Source organism: Peromyscus californicus, unplaced genomic scaffold (genome assembly GCF_007827085.1).
Source record: "Peromyscus californicus insignis strain IS unplaced genomic scaffold, ASM782708v3 Scaffold_17__1_contigs__length_78620276, whole genome shotgun sequence".
In the NCBI taxonomy this organism is placed as follows: Eukaryota; Metazoa; Chordata; class Mammalia; order Rodentia; family Cricetidae; genus Peromyscus; species Peromyscus californicus.
Window position 1 is genome coordinate 12,746,323 of NW_026294469.1, and position 17,392 is coordinate 12,763,714.

The 17,392-nt window shown below is 36.8% G+C and overlaps 1 protein-coding gene across 5 annotated transcripts in view; it reads right to left on the reverse strand.

Annotated features, from left to right (window-relative positions):
- The window catches only part of Nol4 (nucleolar protein 4), a 322,474-nt gene that overhangs the window by 54,984 nt on the left and 250,098 nt on the right, over positions 1-17,392 (reverse strand). For all 5 annotated transcript variants that reach the window (XM_052741636.1, XM_052741640.1, XM_052741637.1 and 2 more), the window contains one exon: positions 7,258-7,371. In XM_052741636.1, the coding sequence (XP_052597596.1) occupies positions 7,258-7,371 (114 nt within the window). The remainder of the gene's footprint in view (positions 1-7,257; positions 7,372-17,392) is intronic.

A 17,392-nucleotide genomic window follows, 5' to 3' on the forward strand; every position in this document is an offset into this window, starting at 1 on the left:
TTGTGTGAAGCAGATGGTTGAAGGACAGGAGACCTCCAAATTAGAAAAGATTATCAGTGTACAGTGGGTGACACTTGAAATAGTCACATTATGAATAATGGCTATAAATGGACCTGAGCAAAAATAAAACTGGAATGAACATTCACGCGTGACTGAGCTTCTTGACTGAGGTCTAACAGATATGGCCCCTGATACTCAGTGACCTCAGCCTTATCAACACGGCAACAACAGCAAAAGAAGAAAAAGAAACAAGAAAACTAAAGAACTTTCATTATGTTTATCTTATACCATATAAACGTCTTCCTTGCAAGCTCTATAAAAATTAGAGAGAAAAGCACAGAAGGAAAAGTCACATGAACAAAGCCGACGGACAACTAGAGGGTTTGGAGACTCGAGTTCAGTCTCCTCAAAATGGGAATGACAGAGAGGGTGGGATGCACGAGACCTCAAGATTCATGACTTAATCCTGCATTCAAGCCCTATGGGATTCCTCCCCCAGCAATGGAGACAGTGTCCCAAATCTTGGGGACAGGGTAGAGTATGTGCTATAGGCATCAACAGAGGTAAGGGTGGGTTTGCTAAAGCCTGACTCACTCTGTGCAGGATTGTGTGACTGTCTTTGTTCCCACATGGATTTCACAGTCCAGCCAAAGATCCATGTGTCCAGCCAGAGAGCATATTTTGAATGCTTGGAGGCAAAAACTTAAAATGACTGTTAGGAATAATCAGAGGATTTAGTGTCTGCGTTCACATGTGTGTTATCTTAGGCTTGTCATCCTGTGTAAATCTAGAGACTAGGGCATTGTTTCACTTGGAATGTTACAATCTTTGGAAAATGTGTCTAACTGACCCATCATCGACTTGGCACTTGGCCAGGACCAGAGGACAGTTTAGCCTCTGATTCTCATGAATGTAACATAGAGGTGCAAGCACCTGCTGATTTCCTCATCCCTTCTAGTGCCCCAGTGTCCACACAGCTACACATTAAGATACTCTTTTATTACTATGCTACTTTATTACTCTCCTTTAAGGCATTGTTAATATGAACATTGGAGGACACTATTCTGTAATTGTGATCATAGTTAATTTATATTAAATTTAATTTTTATATCAGGTTTTAAAAGGAGACATTACAAGGGTACAGATCTTCTGTTTATTGAGATTTTATAGGAGCCTTGGGGATTCTTTCCCTTCATAATGCTGCTACTTGGAAATTGTCTTCGAAATAATAGGCAAGATGTCCTTTTACATGAAGATTGCATTAGAATAAGTAGAATCTGGCCCTAGTAATCTATGGAAAGGAATTAATGAAGTAATAGGAAGCTTTCCAATAATCCCAGAAGATTCATAGTGACAGAGTAGATCCTCAGAGAGCAGACGGAATGAGAGTCATAGTGTAACTCTTTTAAAATTTACAAATTTTTATCTATGAAATTGTAAGAGAGGGGAGTAAATGGGAGAAGAGGAGGGAGGGGAAACTTTGATCAGGATGTAAAATAAATGAAAATTTTTAATTAATAATTTGTAAGAAGCAAGTATGCTATAAAAGCAGGGAATGGAATGTTCAGTAAACATTTCTTTATTAATTTCTCAAATTGTAAAATCCATGCTTTATGACTAAAAATACCTTAAAACTTTTAAGTCAGTATGATCATCAAATGCAAGATGACTGACTTAAAGAGGAGTGTCTTCCCAAGCAAGCCTGTGACTCTGGGAAATTTTTTCAACGGCTCTAAACATTGGTTTATCCAGTTTAATAAAATATGACAATTTCCTTGGCCATACGTCTAAGATGTCTCCGATAAGGCTGTATCTTTTCATGTGTCTACTATTAATATTCATATTAATGAGGACATCAATGCCTAGCAACACATACTCTACCACACAAAGCCAAAAATATCATAAAATAAAAAATGAAGAACATTTTACAATTACTGTCAATGGAGTTTGTTTTCCTTAGGTAGTATATTTCATCCTACAGATAGAAGAGCAATGTTTAAACATATTAAAAGATTTGAAGATATAGATCTTGCTCCAAAATATTGTCTGAAAGAAAGGAAAATGCTAGGAGCGTAATAGAGACTGAGGATGCCTAGGAACAGTGACAAGGAGATTTGTACTAGCAGACTAAGAAAACAGACTTCAAGTCAAATCTTAGTTACTAGGAGAGTTTGTAATTAAATCAAAGATTCTACTGAAAATATAGTTTTATATTCAGTGTATGGTCAAGGTTATTGTCTTAAGGAAATAAAACTGCAGAAATGTTGAAGAGACTTCCTATCGCAAAACCTGGTCCATGGGGCTAGGGACTCAGTAGGTAAAATAATTCCCTGGAAGCATGAGGACCTGATTCCCAGAGCCCAGAGCATAGACGTCTGCACTTCCAGCACTCCTAAATTAGGATGGGGCAGAGACAAGAAAATCTCCTAAATCCCATGAGACACCTCACCTGGTTTATGCAAAGGTAGATAGCAAAGAGACGTTGTCTCCAGCAAGGGAGAAGGTGAAGTTGTCCTCTGATCTCTATACACATGCCGTAATACACACATAAATGCACATACATACTCATAGACACACCATGCATACACACACGGGTGGGGATTTTAAGGAGATGGAATTGTCTCAGTCTGCATTTTTGGTAGTTCCCAAATGTATCCAAGACAAAATAAAATGTATTAAGATTCCCTCCACATACATGGCTACAATTCCAGTGTTTGCACCAATAATGCCATGTGTCTAACAACAGGTCCACTCTCTAGTGCGCCAGAAGACCAAGGGAAAAGGCATGAAAAAATGCAGACTTCAGTAAATGCATCACCGTTAAATTAAAAACTACAATAGTAAGGAACTATGGTCTTTCTAGATACTTCTAAGTCTTGATCCAATAAATTCATGCAGGATTTCTGCCAATAATTTTTTTTTAGCTTACTAAAGAATCAGTGTTTAGCATTTTATTATTCTCTTCCTTTATCTCTTATTAGACCAAAGTAACCAACCAACATGGCAACCCCTCCCACTGGGTTTTTGAATAGAATCAAAGGTGTTACATCAGAGTCAAGCATCGATTTTTCCACCTTTCTCAGTAACTGCGCAAGGGGATGTCTCCCAGCATCCACTGCTTTATCCTTCAAGAACAGGAGTTTCTAGAATGCTGCTGGGGAAACCACCAGCCATTTGACTTTAGGTGAACTCTCCTTTAGAACTACCAATTAATATAACTGGAAGATTGGAAGCTATAAATCAAGAAAGCCATTATTTCTGAACTCTTAATCTTAATCATCCATCAAGCATGTGGATAAAATGTGTGACACTCCTCAAAAAAAAAAAAAAACCAACCTCACAAAAAGTTGACATGGGTAAGAAATAAACAACCAGCAGGGAGGGGGCCAGTGTCACTCTCCCCCTTTCTCCTCCAGTATGTCCTTTTAAAGGCACTGTGACCTAGATAACATTCAAGTGTATATCTGGTAGTACTTGCCTACAACCCAACATATCACTGAACAGTTGGGGCCAGCCTGGGCTACAGAGCAAGACTTTGTTTCAAAGGAAAAAGAAAGCAAAAACAAACAAACCAACCCAGAAGAAAAACTCAAAGCGATAACCGAAAGGAAGAGAGCTAGACAGACACAGGAAACTTTCATTCAAACTTTCACTGTCAGAGACATGAAAGCAAACTCTGGCGTTCCTCTTTTTTTTTTTGAGTACCCACCCAAACTGAGGGAGAATTTCTCTTTCATCCTAAACAAATTCCAGATTTTCATGTGCAGGAACAGAAACCCTGCACGTATCCTGATGTGTGTGGTGATTCACTTCAGTTCTGTGAACTCAGATGTCTGATGAAGCTTTCAGCTCCGACCTTGCCACTGGCTGGCTTCAGGCCTGTGCTGCATAGATTTGTATGAAATGGACTTTTGGAATAAAGAATTTAACACATCCATAACACCTTTTATGTTCATAGTTCAAACAGCTCCATAAAAATCCAGTTAACTCATAAAACATCATAAACTATGAAGGACATACATAATTAGAACTCACTATGTGGCCAGCCAGTGGCAATGAAGGGTCAGGGTGGGGCTTAACACAAAAACAGAGTTTGACCTTTCAGTTTCTGAAATGTTATGCCTTTATTTCAGCCAGGGGCTGATGGAAAACTTCTAAACCATGGGTAAATTCTAAGAATTGTGAGTTTGGTTATGGGTACACACAGAAAGCACGATTTCAATGCCAAGAGCCCAAATAACTAGGCATAGGTTTAGATCTAACATCAAAGTGATGTTATCAGTGTCAAGTTGAAAGGAGAATGATGTGTAGAAGTCTTCATGTGTTATCTCAGATGATATCTACAGAACTTGTAGTAAGAATAAATAGTTTAGAATTTTTTGAAATGCTAATTATATATGCTGTACTAGCATTCAGGGTGCATAATCAGGCCCTGGCCTTTTCTTGGGGGTACATAACTAATGAGAAGACACTACACGTAACATGACTTCAAATGTGCTTCCAGAGAGCTTAAGCATATAGGTGGTTGTTTTCATGCAGTTTCAACTTACGTGTGTCTCCACACCTCTCTGGACCTCCATTTTATGTTTATGAGAACATTACTACCAGTTTTGTAGGGTTGTGGTACTTGTAAAGTGTCTGATTTAGAAAAAGATAATAAAATACAATTGATTCATTTAATTTCATGTGGGTATGAAGGGGGCTATCAGAAGGCAACCTTGGATATTGCTTCCTAGTGCTATCTACTTTTACTTTCTGCTGAGGCAGTCTCTCACTGGTATGTAACTCCCCAGAAAGGCTAGTCTGTCTGGCCAGAGAGCACCAGGGAACTGCCTGTGTCACCCCTCCAGCTTTGTAGCTGCAAGTCCATGCCACTCTGCCCAGCTGTTTTGCTGTTGCTTTGTTTTGTTTGTATGTTATAGGGATTGAAATGAGGTACTAATGCTTGTAAGGCCAGTGCTTACTGTCTGAGCCATGTTCTCAACCCATAGGATATGATTAAAACATTGGTTTCTTTCCTTTTTTTGGTTTTTTGAGACAGGGTTTCTCTGTGTAGTTTCAGTGCCTATCCTGGATCTCGCTCTGAAGACCAGGCTGGCCTCAAAACATTGGTTTCTTACTCATCACATCCACCCTGAGCCTTCCAAACCCATTTAGGGCTCAGCAAGAATGTTCCTACATATACCCATTTTAAAGTAGTCTGCTTTTCATGATACAACCACCATGTTTAAGCAAACAAAGAAAATGGAATAGAAAAATTCGAGTGAAGAGTCAGGGACCACTGGTACCCACCTATCCCAGTATAAGGAACAGTAACAGGCAATCTCATTCCTAAATATTGCTGATAGTTTTTCTTTAATTGATGGGTGCTCTAAAAAAAAATACTAGCCTGATTTAAAGGCCTTCAATAATGACAGAGTAAATGACTATCGAAGTAAGTGTGATATTTCTACTGCTCGAGATAATCAAGCATATGGTACATATATACTTAACAATATATGAAATATAAAATATACTCTTCTTTCATACATAAAGACTTACCAAACCACCTCAATAACTTTATGAGTTAAATATATGTCTTTATCTATGTTACAGCTTGAACACACACCAGTATGTAACCTGACAAGATGGATACTGTAGAGTGATCTTATAGTGATACAACATGAATTTGTCACTTTTCATCAAATATGTGTGTTACTGATACTGTGCAAATGCTAGAGTCAGTGGGCGGTGCACGTGGATGTACATCAAGCAGGACAGTCCTTTCCATTCTACAACTGTAATATTTTAGATATTCAAATTAAGACCTTCTCTCAAATGGACTTAGTCCAACTACTGATGCTTATTTCCAGTTTTGCTGCTACTGAGGTAATGGCAAAGGACCCAGAGAGGAGAACCTTCTGGTGGACCTTGTTGCTGTTTGCTTTGTTCCCAGAAAAAATGCTTACTATGTAGCATGCACTCTCATTTTTAAGGTGCTTGTATAACTCTGAGAATTAGTACTGTTACAATTATTATTTCTCAGTAGGAAACTGGAGCACACAGGTCTGACCTAGCTTTCTGAAGGCTGTCCAATCCGTTACGGTAGACACGAGAATCAAAATGAGGGATAGCTATTCTACAACTGCACAAGCTCACCATGATGCCAGACGGCAATGCATATGGTACTGTGTCCCACCTTATGATAAATTTCACCATTATAATGATGATCAATCATCTAAACTGAAGACATGGACACCAATAAAGCCCAAATTGGCATTTTTCAAATAGGTTTTATCCAACATTGATACTGCATCTTGTTTAACTACGGGCCTCATCCTTTGCAATGCTTCGGACTATAAGTACATAATATTTAATAATAATCAATGCATAAAATAATGTCCTTCTGAAACATTTAAAAGATATTCTAATTTTGAAATATAAATCCTCTTTTGCTTGCTTGAGAAAAATAATATTGAACTAACAATTTGCCCTGCAATCACCTCAGCTGCCATAAGTAGGATGCACCTACTTTATAAAATTTAAAAAAATCAGAATAAAGCAAGCCTTTGTTGATAGCATATAATGTAACACACTGCAATTTAGATCTTTCACCAAGGATAATTAAGAGTGGAAGACCGAGACAGGAGAGAAGTTGATTGGGTAGGTAAGAAGGAAGGACAGGAAAACACAGAAGAACTGAAAGATCCACCAAGGGAAGCAGCAGCAAACAGTGCACCCAATGTGCACACATTCCACTGCACAGCCAAAGCCTCCAGAACAGAGCTCTCAGACATTCCCTATGAAGAGTAAGGTCAGGACGTGGATAGCCATTAGATTAGGTCCCCACTTCAGACTTTCTAACCTTTCAGAGCTTATCCGTACTTTGATTACCCTCAGCATAATCTCTTGCCATTGGTAGTATAGTTACCCCACCACCACTAATCAGTCTAGAAATATATGCCAGTACAGACCTGACAGCACTAAAGAAAGGTTCATTTTCATTACAAATGAACACGTTTGAGTTACGATCATAAACGACAAGATAAATTTGAATAATATGATAATCAGTAAGTCAGAACCTCTTAGTTAGCCATTATGTGGGTGTAGGAAGTTTAATTCAGTTTTGCTATTGTCCCTCTTCACCACAGACTTTTTTGTTTGGTATTCATGGATCACCAGAGCACAGCATTTTTCAACTCCAAGTTCCTAAGAACAGAAGTCTGTCTGTGTGTCAGATCCATTCACGAGTCCGCACTCCTCCACACTGCTCAGTACCTGGGGTTTATCCAGACGCATCCTCTTGGCAGCATTTCTACTCTCGCTTTCACAGGCTGAAGCCAAAATACTCTCTGCAACTGCTGAAGTAAGGTGGGAAGGAATAGGTCGAGACTAAAAAAAAAAGAGAGAAAGAATATGAAAAATTATTAACAGTATCATTAACAGACCACATGTCAGAAGAGCTCAGAAGGCCATCAACATGGGCAGGAGAATCTATTTCAATAGAGGAAATGGAAATTGTAAAGATGAAAAATGAAAGCTAGTTAAAGGTTAGAGCTACAGCTGCTACACCGAGCTATCATTCATTCCTGTGTCTCCGTTGTCACGAGTACTTATTTAGGGTCATTATGTTGGAGTATGAACAAGCAATGGCAAAACTGCTGACCATAGTTTGCAAATAAAACATGCCCTTTAACTCTTTTATGAACATGACAATGCACACACAAACCAGAACAAAAACAAACAGGACTGTCACAAAACAAAACAAACTAACAAAAATTAACCGACACCACACCATGCCAAAATAATCTGGATTTTAAAAAAGTGTGTGTGTGTGTGTGTGTGTGTGTGTGTGTGTGTGTGTGTGTGTGTGCAGCATGTGCACGGAGGCCATAGAATCACCTCAGATGCTGGTCTTCATCTTCCACCTTGATTGAGAAGGTCTGTTTTATCACTGTGTTTGCCAGGCTAGCTGGTCCAGGAGTTTCCATGTTATCTCCTGTCTATGCCTCCCATCTTGTTATCAGAACAATGTAATTATGAATGTTTGTTCCCATGCCCATATACCAAACAATCATAATATGAATAGTGCAAATGCTTATTGAGGTTCAATTTGATGAAGAATACATATGGTTAAAGTACCTGGAACATTTCTCACCTTGGTTAAATACAAGATAACTGAACCAGCCACAGAATAATTTCTGTATACCCAGGGTTTTGTTTTATGTGAGATTATTTGCCTGTGTGTTTAAATCCATGTTTTCTTTTATTTATTAAATATGAATATGAGTTTATATTAATAATTTTGTAAGCACATGTTGGAAAATATATCTTCTACATAAGCTACATAGAAATTAATTAATCTTCTAACCGAGCTAATTATAAAATGTGGGCAACTCTCCAGATCATTTACTATAATCATTGAAAAGTTTTTCATTCTTTTTTCACATAATTACATGTAAAACCATCTAACTGAAAGATGAAATACTTAATGATATAGCACATTTTTAATTAAGATAAGCAAAAGATAGATTAAAAAACATGAAAATTAAATCACAGAGATAATAACAAAACACTGGGAAATTGAAAAATATATGTATCCTGGAAGCCTAGTATGCATTTTAGCATGCCACTTCAGAAATTTCAAAGCCTCACCACAAAGTATGTGTGGCTATTTATTTATTTTTGAATTAGAAATATCATTGTGTATGTCTAAGCACAAGTGTGTGAGTGCCAGGAAATACATGGAAATCAGCAGACAACTTCCAGAAGCAGATTTTCTCATCCACTGTGGATTCAAGGCTTTGAACTCATGTCACTGGGCTTGTGCGTAAGCTCTTTACCTAGGGACGATGTTGCCAGCCTTGCATAGATATTATTTATTAGAAGTCTCTCATATGATTCAGGCCTTTTTTTTTTTTTTTTTTTTTTTTTTTTTTTTTTTGCTCTCTTAGCAACCTTGAATATGCCTTTGTTGTATGTGTCTCATTTTACTGACTTTGTTATATAAAATGTGCTTCAGGAAATTGAAATACAAAGCTTTTGTCTGAAATAGTACTCTAGAGCAGCTAAATTCAGTCCACAGTGTTTTAACACATAGAGGAAGGAATTTCTGCAGTTTTGCATTTTTGGAATTTTTTTCAAACGCTTCCTTGCTGTTTCCACTTCCAAACCATACTCCATGGGTCAGAGGGAGAGGTGGTCTCAGTCTTTCTCTTCCGGTCCTCTGAGCTGTCTGGGATGATGGCTAGACATCTGACAATAAAGAACCACGAGGTTCAAATGTTACTTTTCCCAAATAAAGGGAAGAGAGAGCCCCTTAAACAGCCGGGAACACATGATAGATGTGTTTCTGAGGAAAATTATGCCAGGCTTTTGCCTTGAGAACCGAGAGGTTCAAATGAGGCAAACCCAGAGGAAAAGTTTGTCTCAAAACTTGTATGGCTTCATTTCACTGTCTACTTCAAGTATGGAAAACACACTCTAGCACAGCATCAAATATATGTTGTACCATAAAATCAGTCCCCCAATAAATAATGACCACTGTCTGGCAAAGCATTAGAATCTAAACTATATGGAAATCTTATCTATACCCTTTTCTATGGAACTTTCTTTGAGGTAAAGTTACAGTAGAAGTGGAAATAAAGACATTTCATTATGAACAAAGAAAATAATTCATTTGATATGAAGCTGGTATTATTTAAATGGGTGTTAGGAGTTTATAAAAGTCTATCTGCATTATTAGATATTCATCTGGTTCCAGGAATGAAATTGATAATCTCAATTCCATATCAGAAATCCTCTTTTACTTAGTATAACCAACAATAGTCACACACAGCACAGGGATACATACTTCTGTTTCTTATTATTTTTATATTTCTCTTTTTTTGATATCTTTATTCCAAATTAGATATAAAAAGTTATAAAATTTAGTAAGTTGATGGGATTTCACTAATGAACACGCAAGTTTCTTAAATATGTGTTGAGTATGGTTTTTTTTTTGTAAAAGTTTGTTGAACAGGAAGTTTGTTAAACATGAACAGAAAGTAAAAGAAATATTTTTAGCTAAAATTATTTCATAGAGGGTTGGTGATTTAGCTCAGTGGTAGAGCGCTTGCCTAGCAAGCACAAGGCCTTGGGTTTGGTCCTCAGCTTTGGAAAAAAAAAAGATAAAATTATTTCATAGAAATTCTTTATTTTTTTAAATTGAAGAATTAAGCCAGAGATGTGGCTTTTACTCTAAGAATAAAAGTTGGCCTTCAAAAGAACTTGCATAATTTTCTTGAGAGAAAATCATGGGGATTATATGGTCTTTCCCATATGTGTGACTGGTCTATTCAGGCACAAGGAGAGAGTTCTGCCTGAGTGGAACAAATTATCCTTTTAGGTCACCTGATAATTTTAAGTCTCAGACTTGGGGAGAAAATTAAGTTCAAAATTAAAGCAGTCGTAGACTCTTCTAACTATTGGGGAGATAAGCAGACATACAGACACAAGATTCAATGTTGCTCACACACAAAAGACAGAATTTTGAAAATTGGGCTGTTCTAAGTTTCTTGTGGAACTGTAATGTGACAACTATAGATGACCTTTGAAACAAAGTCACAGACAGTTTGTTTTCCTCAGAAGTCTGAAGAAACTGGCAGCCAGATAGATTAATTTGCCGTCCTAGAACCAACAAATCTACGTTCCGGAGTTAGGCTTCCTGGATTCCAGTTCTCCATTTTTTCTTTTACATTGTATTGTAATTAGCACTTCTAAATAATTAATAGTTAATGAAATAAGATGCTACTAAAAACACTTATCTGCAAACTGATGTGCTGATCCAAAAACAAGAAGAGAAAAGTCATCCTATACAAATTTGTATTATAATTCTCTTTTATTCAAGATCATTGGACAGAATGGCAAAGTGAATTAGGAATCCTCAGTGTGAGATGTTTTTAAAAACCTCAAGTCTCAAATGTATAATCTATGTGTGTTTCTAAGCATAATCTTATGTCATGTGAATATAATTTTGAGATGATTCTCAATAATAATTCCTATTGGGACCTTAGGATATTCATAACTTAATACAAAAAGCTTAGATTCATCATCTAAGTTTCCAATCCTTGAGAAAAGTACTTACATTATTCATTTTTTAGAGAAAGTTAAATCAAAGTTTGAAGAGACTGCATGACTTGCCCAAGTCCATTAATCATGTAGATTCACTGGGATTCAAACATGCATGATGTGAAATTGTAAATAATTTATAGTAAAGAATTATTTTCACTTCATAATTCCAGTGAGATAATACAAACTGGAAGATGGATTATTACAGCTAACTTCATTTTGTTTCTAATCAAGGAATTAATTAGGGCTTCTCTAGCATCTTTATTTTTGGGTGATTTAAATCTTTGCCTTACACTTCTCTACTAATTCCTAAATACTATGTTCTGCCACAATCTAAAGTCACAAACTATTAATGTTGGATTAGACAGAAGTGTCAATCACTTCACATGAACCCTTTGGTTGTGCTCTGTTTCATGCCTGCAATGAAGGTGCAGGAGATTCTTCATGAGCTACCAGTTCTAGAAAGCCCTTTGCTTCTAACACTGGTGAGTCAATAGTAAAGTTCTCAGTGTCCCATACATAGTTCAGTGATATTTCATCTAATGACAATATAGCTGAGATTAAAACCATTGGCTTGGTTTTCCTTCACAATTTGTCTTTTATCTACTCAGCTCAGTTATTTATACCAAGAAGGTGAGAAGAAAATTGATCCTGGTGACATCTTATCAAGCAATATTCTGTGGTATGAAGTGTGGGCACAATGGTAACCTGAATCCTCTGTTCTGTCATCAAACTTAACAGCTGAGGGCTGATTCCAGTGTTTCTGTTCTAGTTGGGATGTAACTTCAGAATATGCTAAGGGATTTAGTCAGATTTCAACAGTAGCAAAGGCTAGATTCCTTCCCTTATTCCTAAGACTGGCCATAAATACAAATGCTTACATATAGTAAATGAGCCAAGAAAAAGCACAAAGAATCCAAGGAAGAATTTATGAAAAACAGTACCTCTCCTGGTGAATGTGATTTTAGTAGACATACTATGAGGCATATGTATCTTAAGGGAAGATTTCTGGAATGATTAAAATATAGACAAATGCACATTGCGTGTGTGTGTGTGTGTGTGTGTGTGTGTGTGTGTGTGTGTGTGTGTGTGTGTTGTATACCTATACCAGAAATTTGCTATTTCTCCCCACTGCATGTGAGATAAGCTCTTAGTAATTATCTCTTCATAATTAACAGTCATTCTCAACTGGATCCCAAGCTGAACTTTCCTCTGCACTGTTCCAGCAGTCATAATTATCTAGGTTAAAATCAGTGGGGTTGTGTCATCCAACAGATGGCTAAATGGCCACACGGAGCTTTGGAGTTGGAAAAGTCACATTTTAATTGGAACTTAAGATGTGATTTCTGTTGGCACCATGGAAATGTATCTTCCTTTTCAGAACCAGGGGAAGTGTATCAACAAATAGTGCCAATTTTTCACTGTAGAATTGCATATTAAACAACCTCAGGATGCTCCGGTGATTGAGTATACATTTAAGATACTGTACAATCACAATTATAAAAAAGTTTCAAAAAATCAAGAACATAAATCTACTTGTGGGTTAATGTCACGGTGCTCTCTAAACTCTACTCTTTAAATGCAGCTTGATTAAGTGTTAAACAAGACCACATGAAGAAGCAACTATGGCATCCACCAAGGTCGTAAATAGAATGTACTCTCTAAGACACTTAGAGAAAGTGATTCAGTGATGAAAATTATGTAGCATATGTGAATTAAGATTTTTTTCCCTTGCATTCTGGTTACTTAAAAAATTCATAAGTAATAATCATGCTTTTTGTTTGATATGAACACAGTTTACCCAAATGGTATTTAAATGCATAAAGGAATAATCATAAAAGCTGTGCAAAAAAATTAAACTCCAAAAGACCCCATTTATTTGCAGGGCTCTATGGTTCATTGACATCAGTATTATAGAGACAATGAATTGACTGCTTTGGACTGACCCGGGTATTTGTCAGCAACTGCTTCGTGACTTGATTGCTCTGAGCCCCTCTACTAGGAACCGTTCTTTTTAGTTTTATAAATCACAAAACTGAGATTCAGTCAACGTCATTGGTAATCTTGATTGTCAGTTTGACTGGATGTAGAATCATCTAAGAGTCGTGTCTGGGCATGCCTGTGAAGGTGATTCCACACTAAGAAGAAAGAACTGAGTGCCAGCATTCATCCCTGTCTACTTCATTACTGCAGATTCAATGTCACTAGTCACTTTACATCCTCACAGCCATCTTCCCACGCCATAAAGGACTGTATCTCTTCATTCTGAGCCAAGTTAAACCTTTCATTTCTTCAGGTGATTTGTGTTAGGTATTTTGTAACAATATAAAAGTAACTAATGCAGTAATTAAATAGCAAACAGGAATATCATGCCACAGTGCATTGCAGGAAGGTACATATGGCAAGTCAATACCATCTTCTTTTATTCAACAAATACATTTAATGAGTGTTATCTCTAAGTCAGAAATGTATAAAATTCAGAGAAATACATGCAACTTCAATGGTTATGATTTCTATTCTAGGTTATGCTACTACTGTGCCTAGCACACAGCTTTTAAAACATTAGCAATAGATTTATAATCTGTCTTCAGAAATTCTTAACTAATAGAGACAAGTATTTTTTCAAAACATTGTAGTAAACTTATTTGACAAAATAGATGTTTCATTTTTCTTATTGCGAATTTCTGTGAATGTTTTGAAACACTGAAACAGTTGTGTTTGTGTTATTCTCCCGGGGTGCACACACTCTGAGTGCCATTCAACAAGCAGGGTTGCACTCCACCATGGTCTGTGGTCTGGATTGTTCGAAACCTGAACTCCAGGTAACTCAAGATTTTAAACCAAGGCTTGTGAATGTGGTCAGAATAGTAGTTTGACAGTCCTTAATAGCGTCCTTAATATAGTTTTGATAAAAATGGCAAGCAACAGAGAGCCTTACTGATCTCACCTGGCCTCCTGAGTTTTGGTCAAGAAGTTATGGAAGCTCACTGATTAGTTCCCAGTGACTGGCCGAAGAGGTCAGCATATGACTTAAATAGATGAGGTGAGTCAACGTTCTTCCATGGGACTGAGACTTGCAGTTAGAGGATTGCTTTTAGGTTGCAAGTTTTCAGAAGTGCTGAGGACAACATTTCTAGCAGGTAGAAAGGAACTGTCTGACAGATAAAGTACTACAGAGAAACACAGCTAAAAAAAGTGGAGGGGGGAGTAAAATATCAGCTGTGGGCCAGGGGGTCTGTGGGGGAAGAACTAGCATCATGTTCCTGAGAAAATTACTTTGATTAATTTTAAAGAAATTTAAAACTACATTTTTAAAACAAAAGTGGAATATAAAATAATTGGCATTTTTGGCTTTTAATGTAAGTTCAATTTTTGTTGTTCATTTTTGATGTACTGGAACAGTGCCTAACTATAGTGGATGCTGGCCTTGAGTTTGCAGCCATCCCTCTCCCATGGCCTCCTCAGGGCTGAGATGATAGGGAGGAGCCACCACACATACTTCAAGTAAAAGCTTTCATTTATGAACTAATGGTTCATATGTCTTGACCTTGATTTTTGAATATTCTTGGTCATGAATAATGATCTTTCATAAATAAATTGGAAATTAATGTCTTGCAGCTTCATTCATAGCTGCAGAGTTTGGTAAATGCCAACTGAGAATAGAGCTGGCCAAGATGCAAGATAATGAAAGTATCATGCTATCCTTTCTAACCAGTTGACCCTTTAATCTCCACTAGAAAACATCACCTACTTCTGCAAACATATGGTTATATATTACTACATATAACAATACACAATTTTACATCATGACATCTTTTTCTATCACCATTTACTGCACATTAATTCTATTCATAGACAGTCACTACTGTAACTACTTAGTCACAATATTTACCACTTACAGAAAAATAAAAATCAATGTGTCAAAAGTCAAAGGAGAGTTAAAATTAAGTATCATATAAATGTCTTTAGAGGAAAAATTTAAATATTTAAATACATGAGTCTTAATTTTTAGTTAGCAGTAAGTTTTAGAAGTTAACTCCCAAGACACTGAAGCATGTTACACAATAAAAGCCATGTAACTTTCACTTGTTTTCAACTACAAAGTAAAACACTATTCTATATCTTTTCATGCACTCACTCTTTCACTCAACATTTTTAACGCAGTTGAATGGGAGTTTGTCAACTTTCGTGATCAAGTCCTTGCACTCTGTTAAGACAGTGGGGATACTACAGAGATAAACAAGTTCAAAAACACAGGAGTCAAATCCTTCAGGAGCTAAGACTTTACATAGGTAACAGCAATAAGACAGGATACAAGAAAACCGGAAAAGATGCACAAAAAGTGAAATTTGTACATAGAAGAAAGAGAGACTGGAGATTACTCTTAGAAAGTTGATTTAGCAGATGAGCACACATCTGGTCCAATTCTAGTTGTTCACCAGGTGGAGACACCTAGCGGATTTACAAGAGCAGAGTTCAACCTAGGGTTCTAAGGTACGTTATCACCACTCTCATGTGGGCCAGGCAGGAACTTTGACATCTGTTATTTCAAGCAATGCTAGTCTTCATCTTTAAGATAAGTACTATCGTTTCATTTTATCCAATGAGGAAGTTAAGGTTCAAGGATGCAAGACCAATAATTTGGTAAAATGTAGAATGAAGACCCACTGAATATAAAATCAGGGTCCTCCCTTAATTACTTACTACCAGTGTTGCTAATTGCCCACTGTTTCCTGAGTTTATTTTTCTTATTGCCCTGACCTTAGCTTGTGAGAAGAAACTTTAGTAGATTTTTGTGTTATTTTTTCCCTCCTCATAATGAACATGGGGTTTGCTCAACACTAATTTGTAAGTTAAAAGGAGTTTTGCTAAAACAAGCAAATAGACAAAAACAAAACTTTGGAGCACATTTTTCTCAGTAGCTTCAGAGCCTGCTCTGACATCACGTGGAAAAGTCTTCGGTCTGATGGTCTTTCTCTTTCAAATAGCTGTTTCTTCCTGGTAAATGTTAAGATTTCTCTGCTCTGCTCTGCTCTTGTGTTATTGCAGTAGTATTAGGTACAAAGTTGATTTATTTCTACTGCTGACTCCTCACCTCCCCACCCCTGCCGGAGCCTTCATGGTTTGATCAATTCAGAAAGTTGGTCATCATCTTCCCTTCCTTTTTGTAACTTCTCCTTAGATTTGCTAAAGGAATCTATCTTTATTATAGTGAGATTCCTTTCCCCCATCTCTTCCGTCTTAAAAGAAGGTGATTTTCTTATTTATACATTCTAGCTATCAATTTTCTCCTTAGCTAACGTTTATGTTCTATTTGACCCACCTAGTAGGGTTTTGATTTCATTGCATACAATGCCTGATATTTTTACTTCTAGAAGTTAGAAATGGAGGCTTATTCCCCTGTTTTGAAATAGCAATTATTTGCAGGGGCCAGGGGCATCCCTTGTTTACCCACAATTCCCAGTTTATAGTCCTGTCTGATCACAAACTAAAATCCATCTATCCTGGAGTTGGATGATCCTTCAGCCTCCAGTCCTAAACTTTTCTATGTTCTCTTACTCTATCTTCCAGGCTGCTATCCTATCCCAGTAAGTATTTGTAACCATGGCAGTACATTTCTTAACTCTTTTACATCTTTAGAAATTTACTTGTTTTCCTTTTGGGCAAGATTTTTTTTATTCATATTTGATTCAGTATTTGTGTCTATAGTGGGAAGATGAGGGGTATAGGTAGGAAGTATTCTGTAATACTTAGCAAAATGTTTAAACTAAGTGATTCTGTGAGGAGTAATTGTGACAAATATATTGGGCATAAATATTTTTTCCATATAATTATTATTTAATTAAAATACATGTAGGAAATAATGGGTAGAGGGTTACCATAATCCTTGAGAAAATCCACAAACTAAGAGACAAAATATTAAGGGAAGCAACAATAAGTCTGTATGATAGACTGTGGTATGAAAGGAAGTAATTGAAGGTGTTAGAAAAAAAAAGTAGAAAATTGCCTGCCTGCCAAATATTTACATATATTATCACACATAATGGCCCAGCAGCCATTTCATTTAGAATATTGAGTCTCTGAAATATATAATCCAATTAGAGGAATTGAACTAACACAAGAATTGAACTTGAATCTCCAGCTTCAGAAAGTCATAGTCTAAGATATGGGGTTTAAACTATTTTTGAGATGATGAAGCTGTACACTTTGGAAGCCAAAACTGAGGAAGGTACTCTATGAGAAATGACTCCAGGGTCCTAGAGTGGGTCCCTTGAGTGCTGAGTTCCTAGAAGTACTCTGAGTG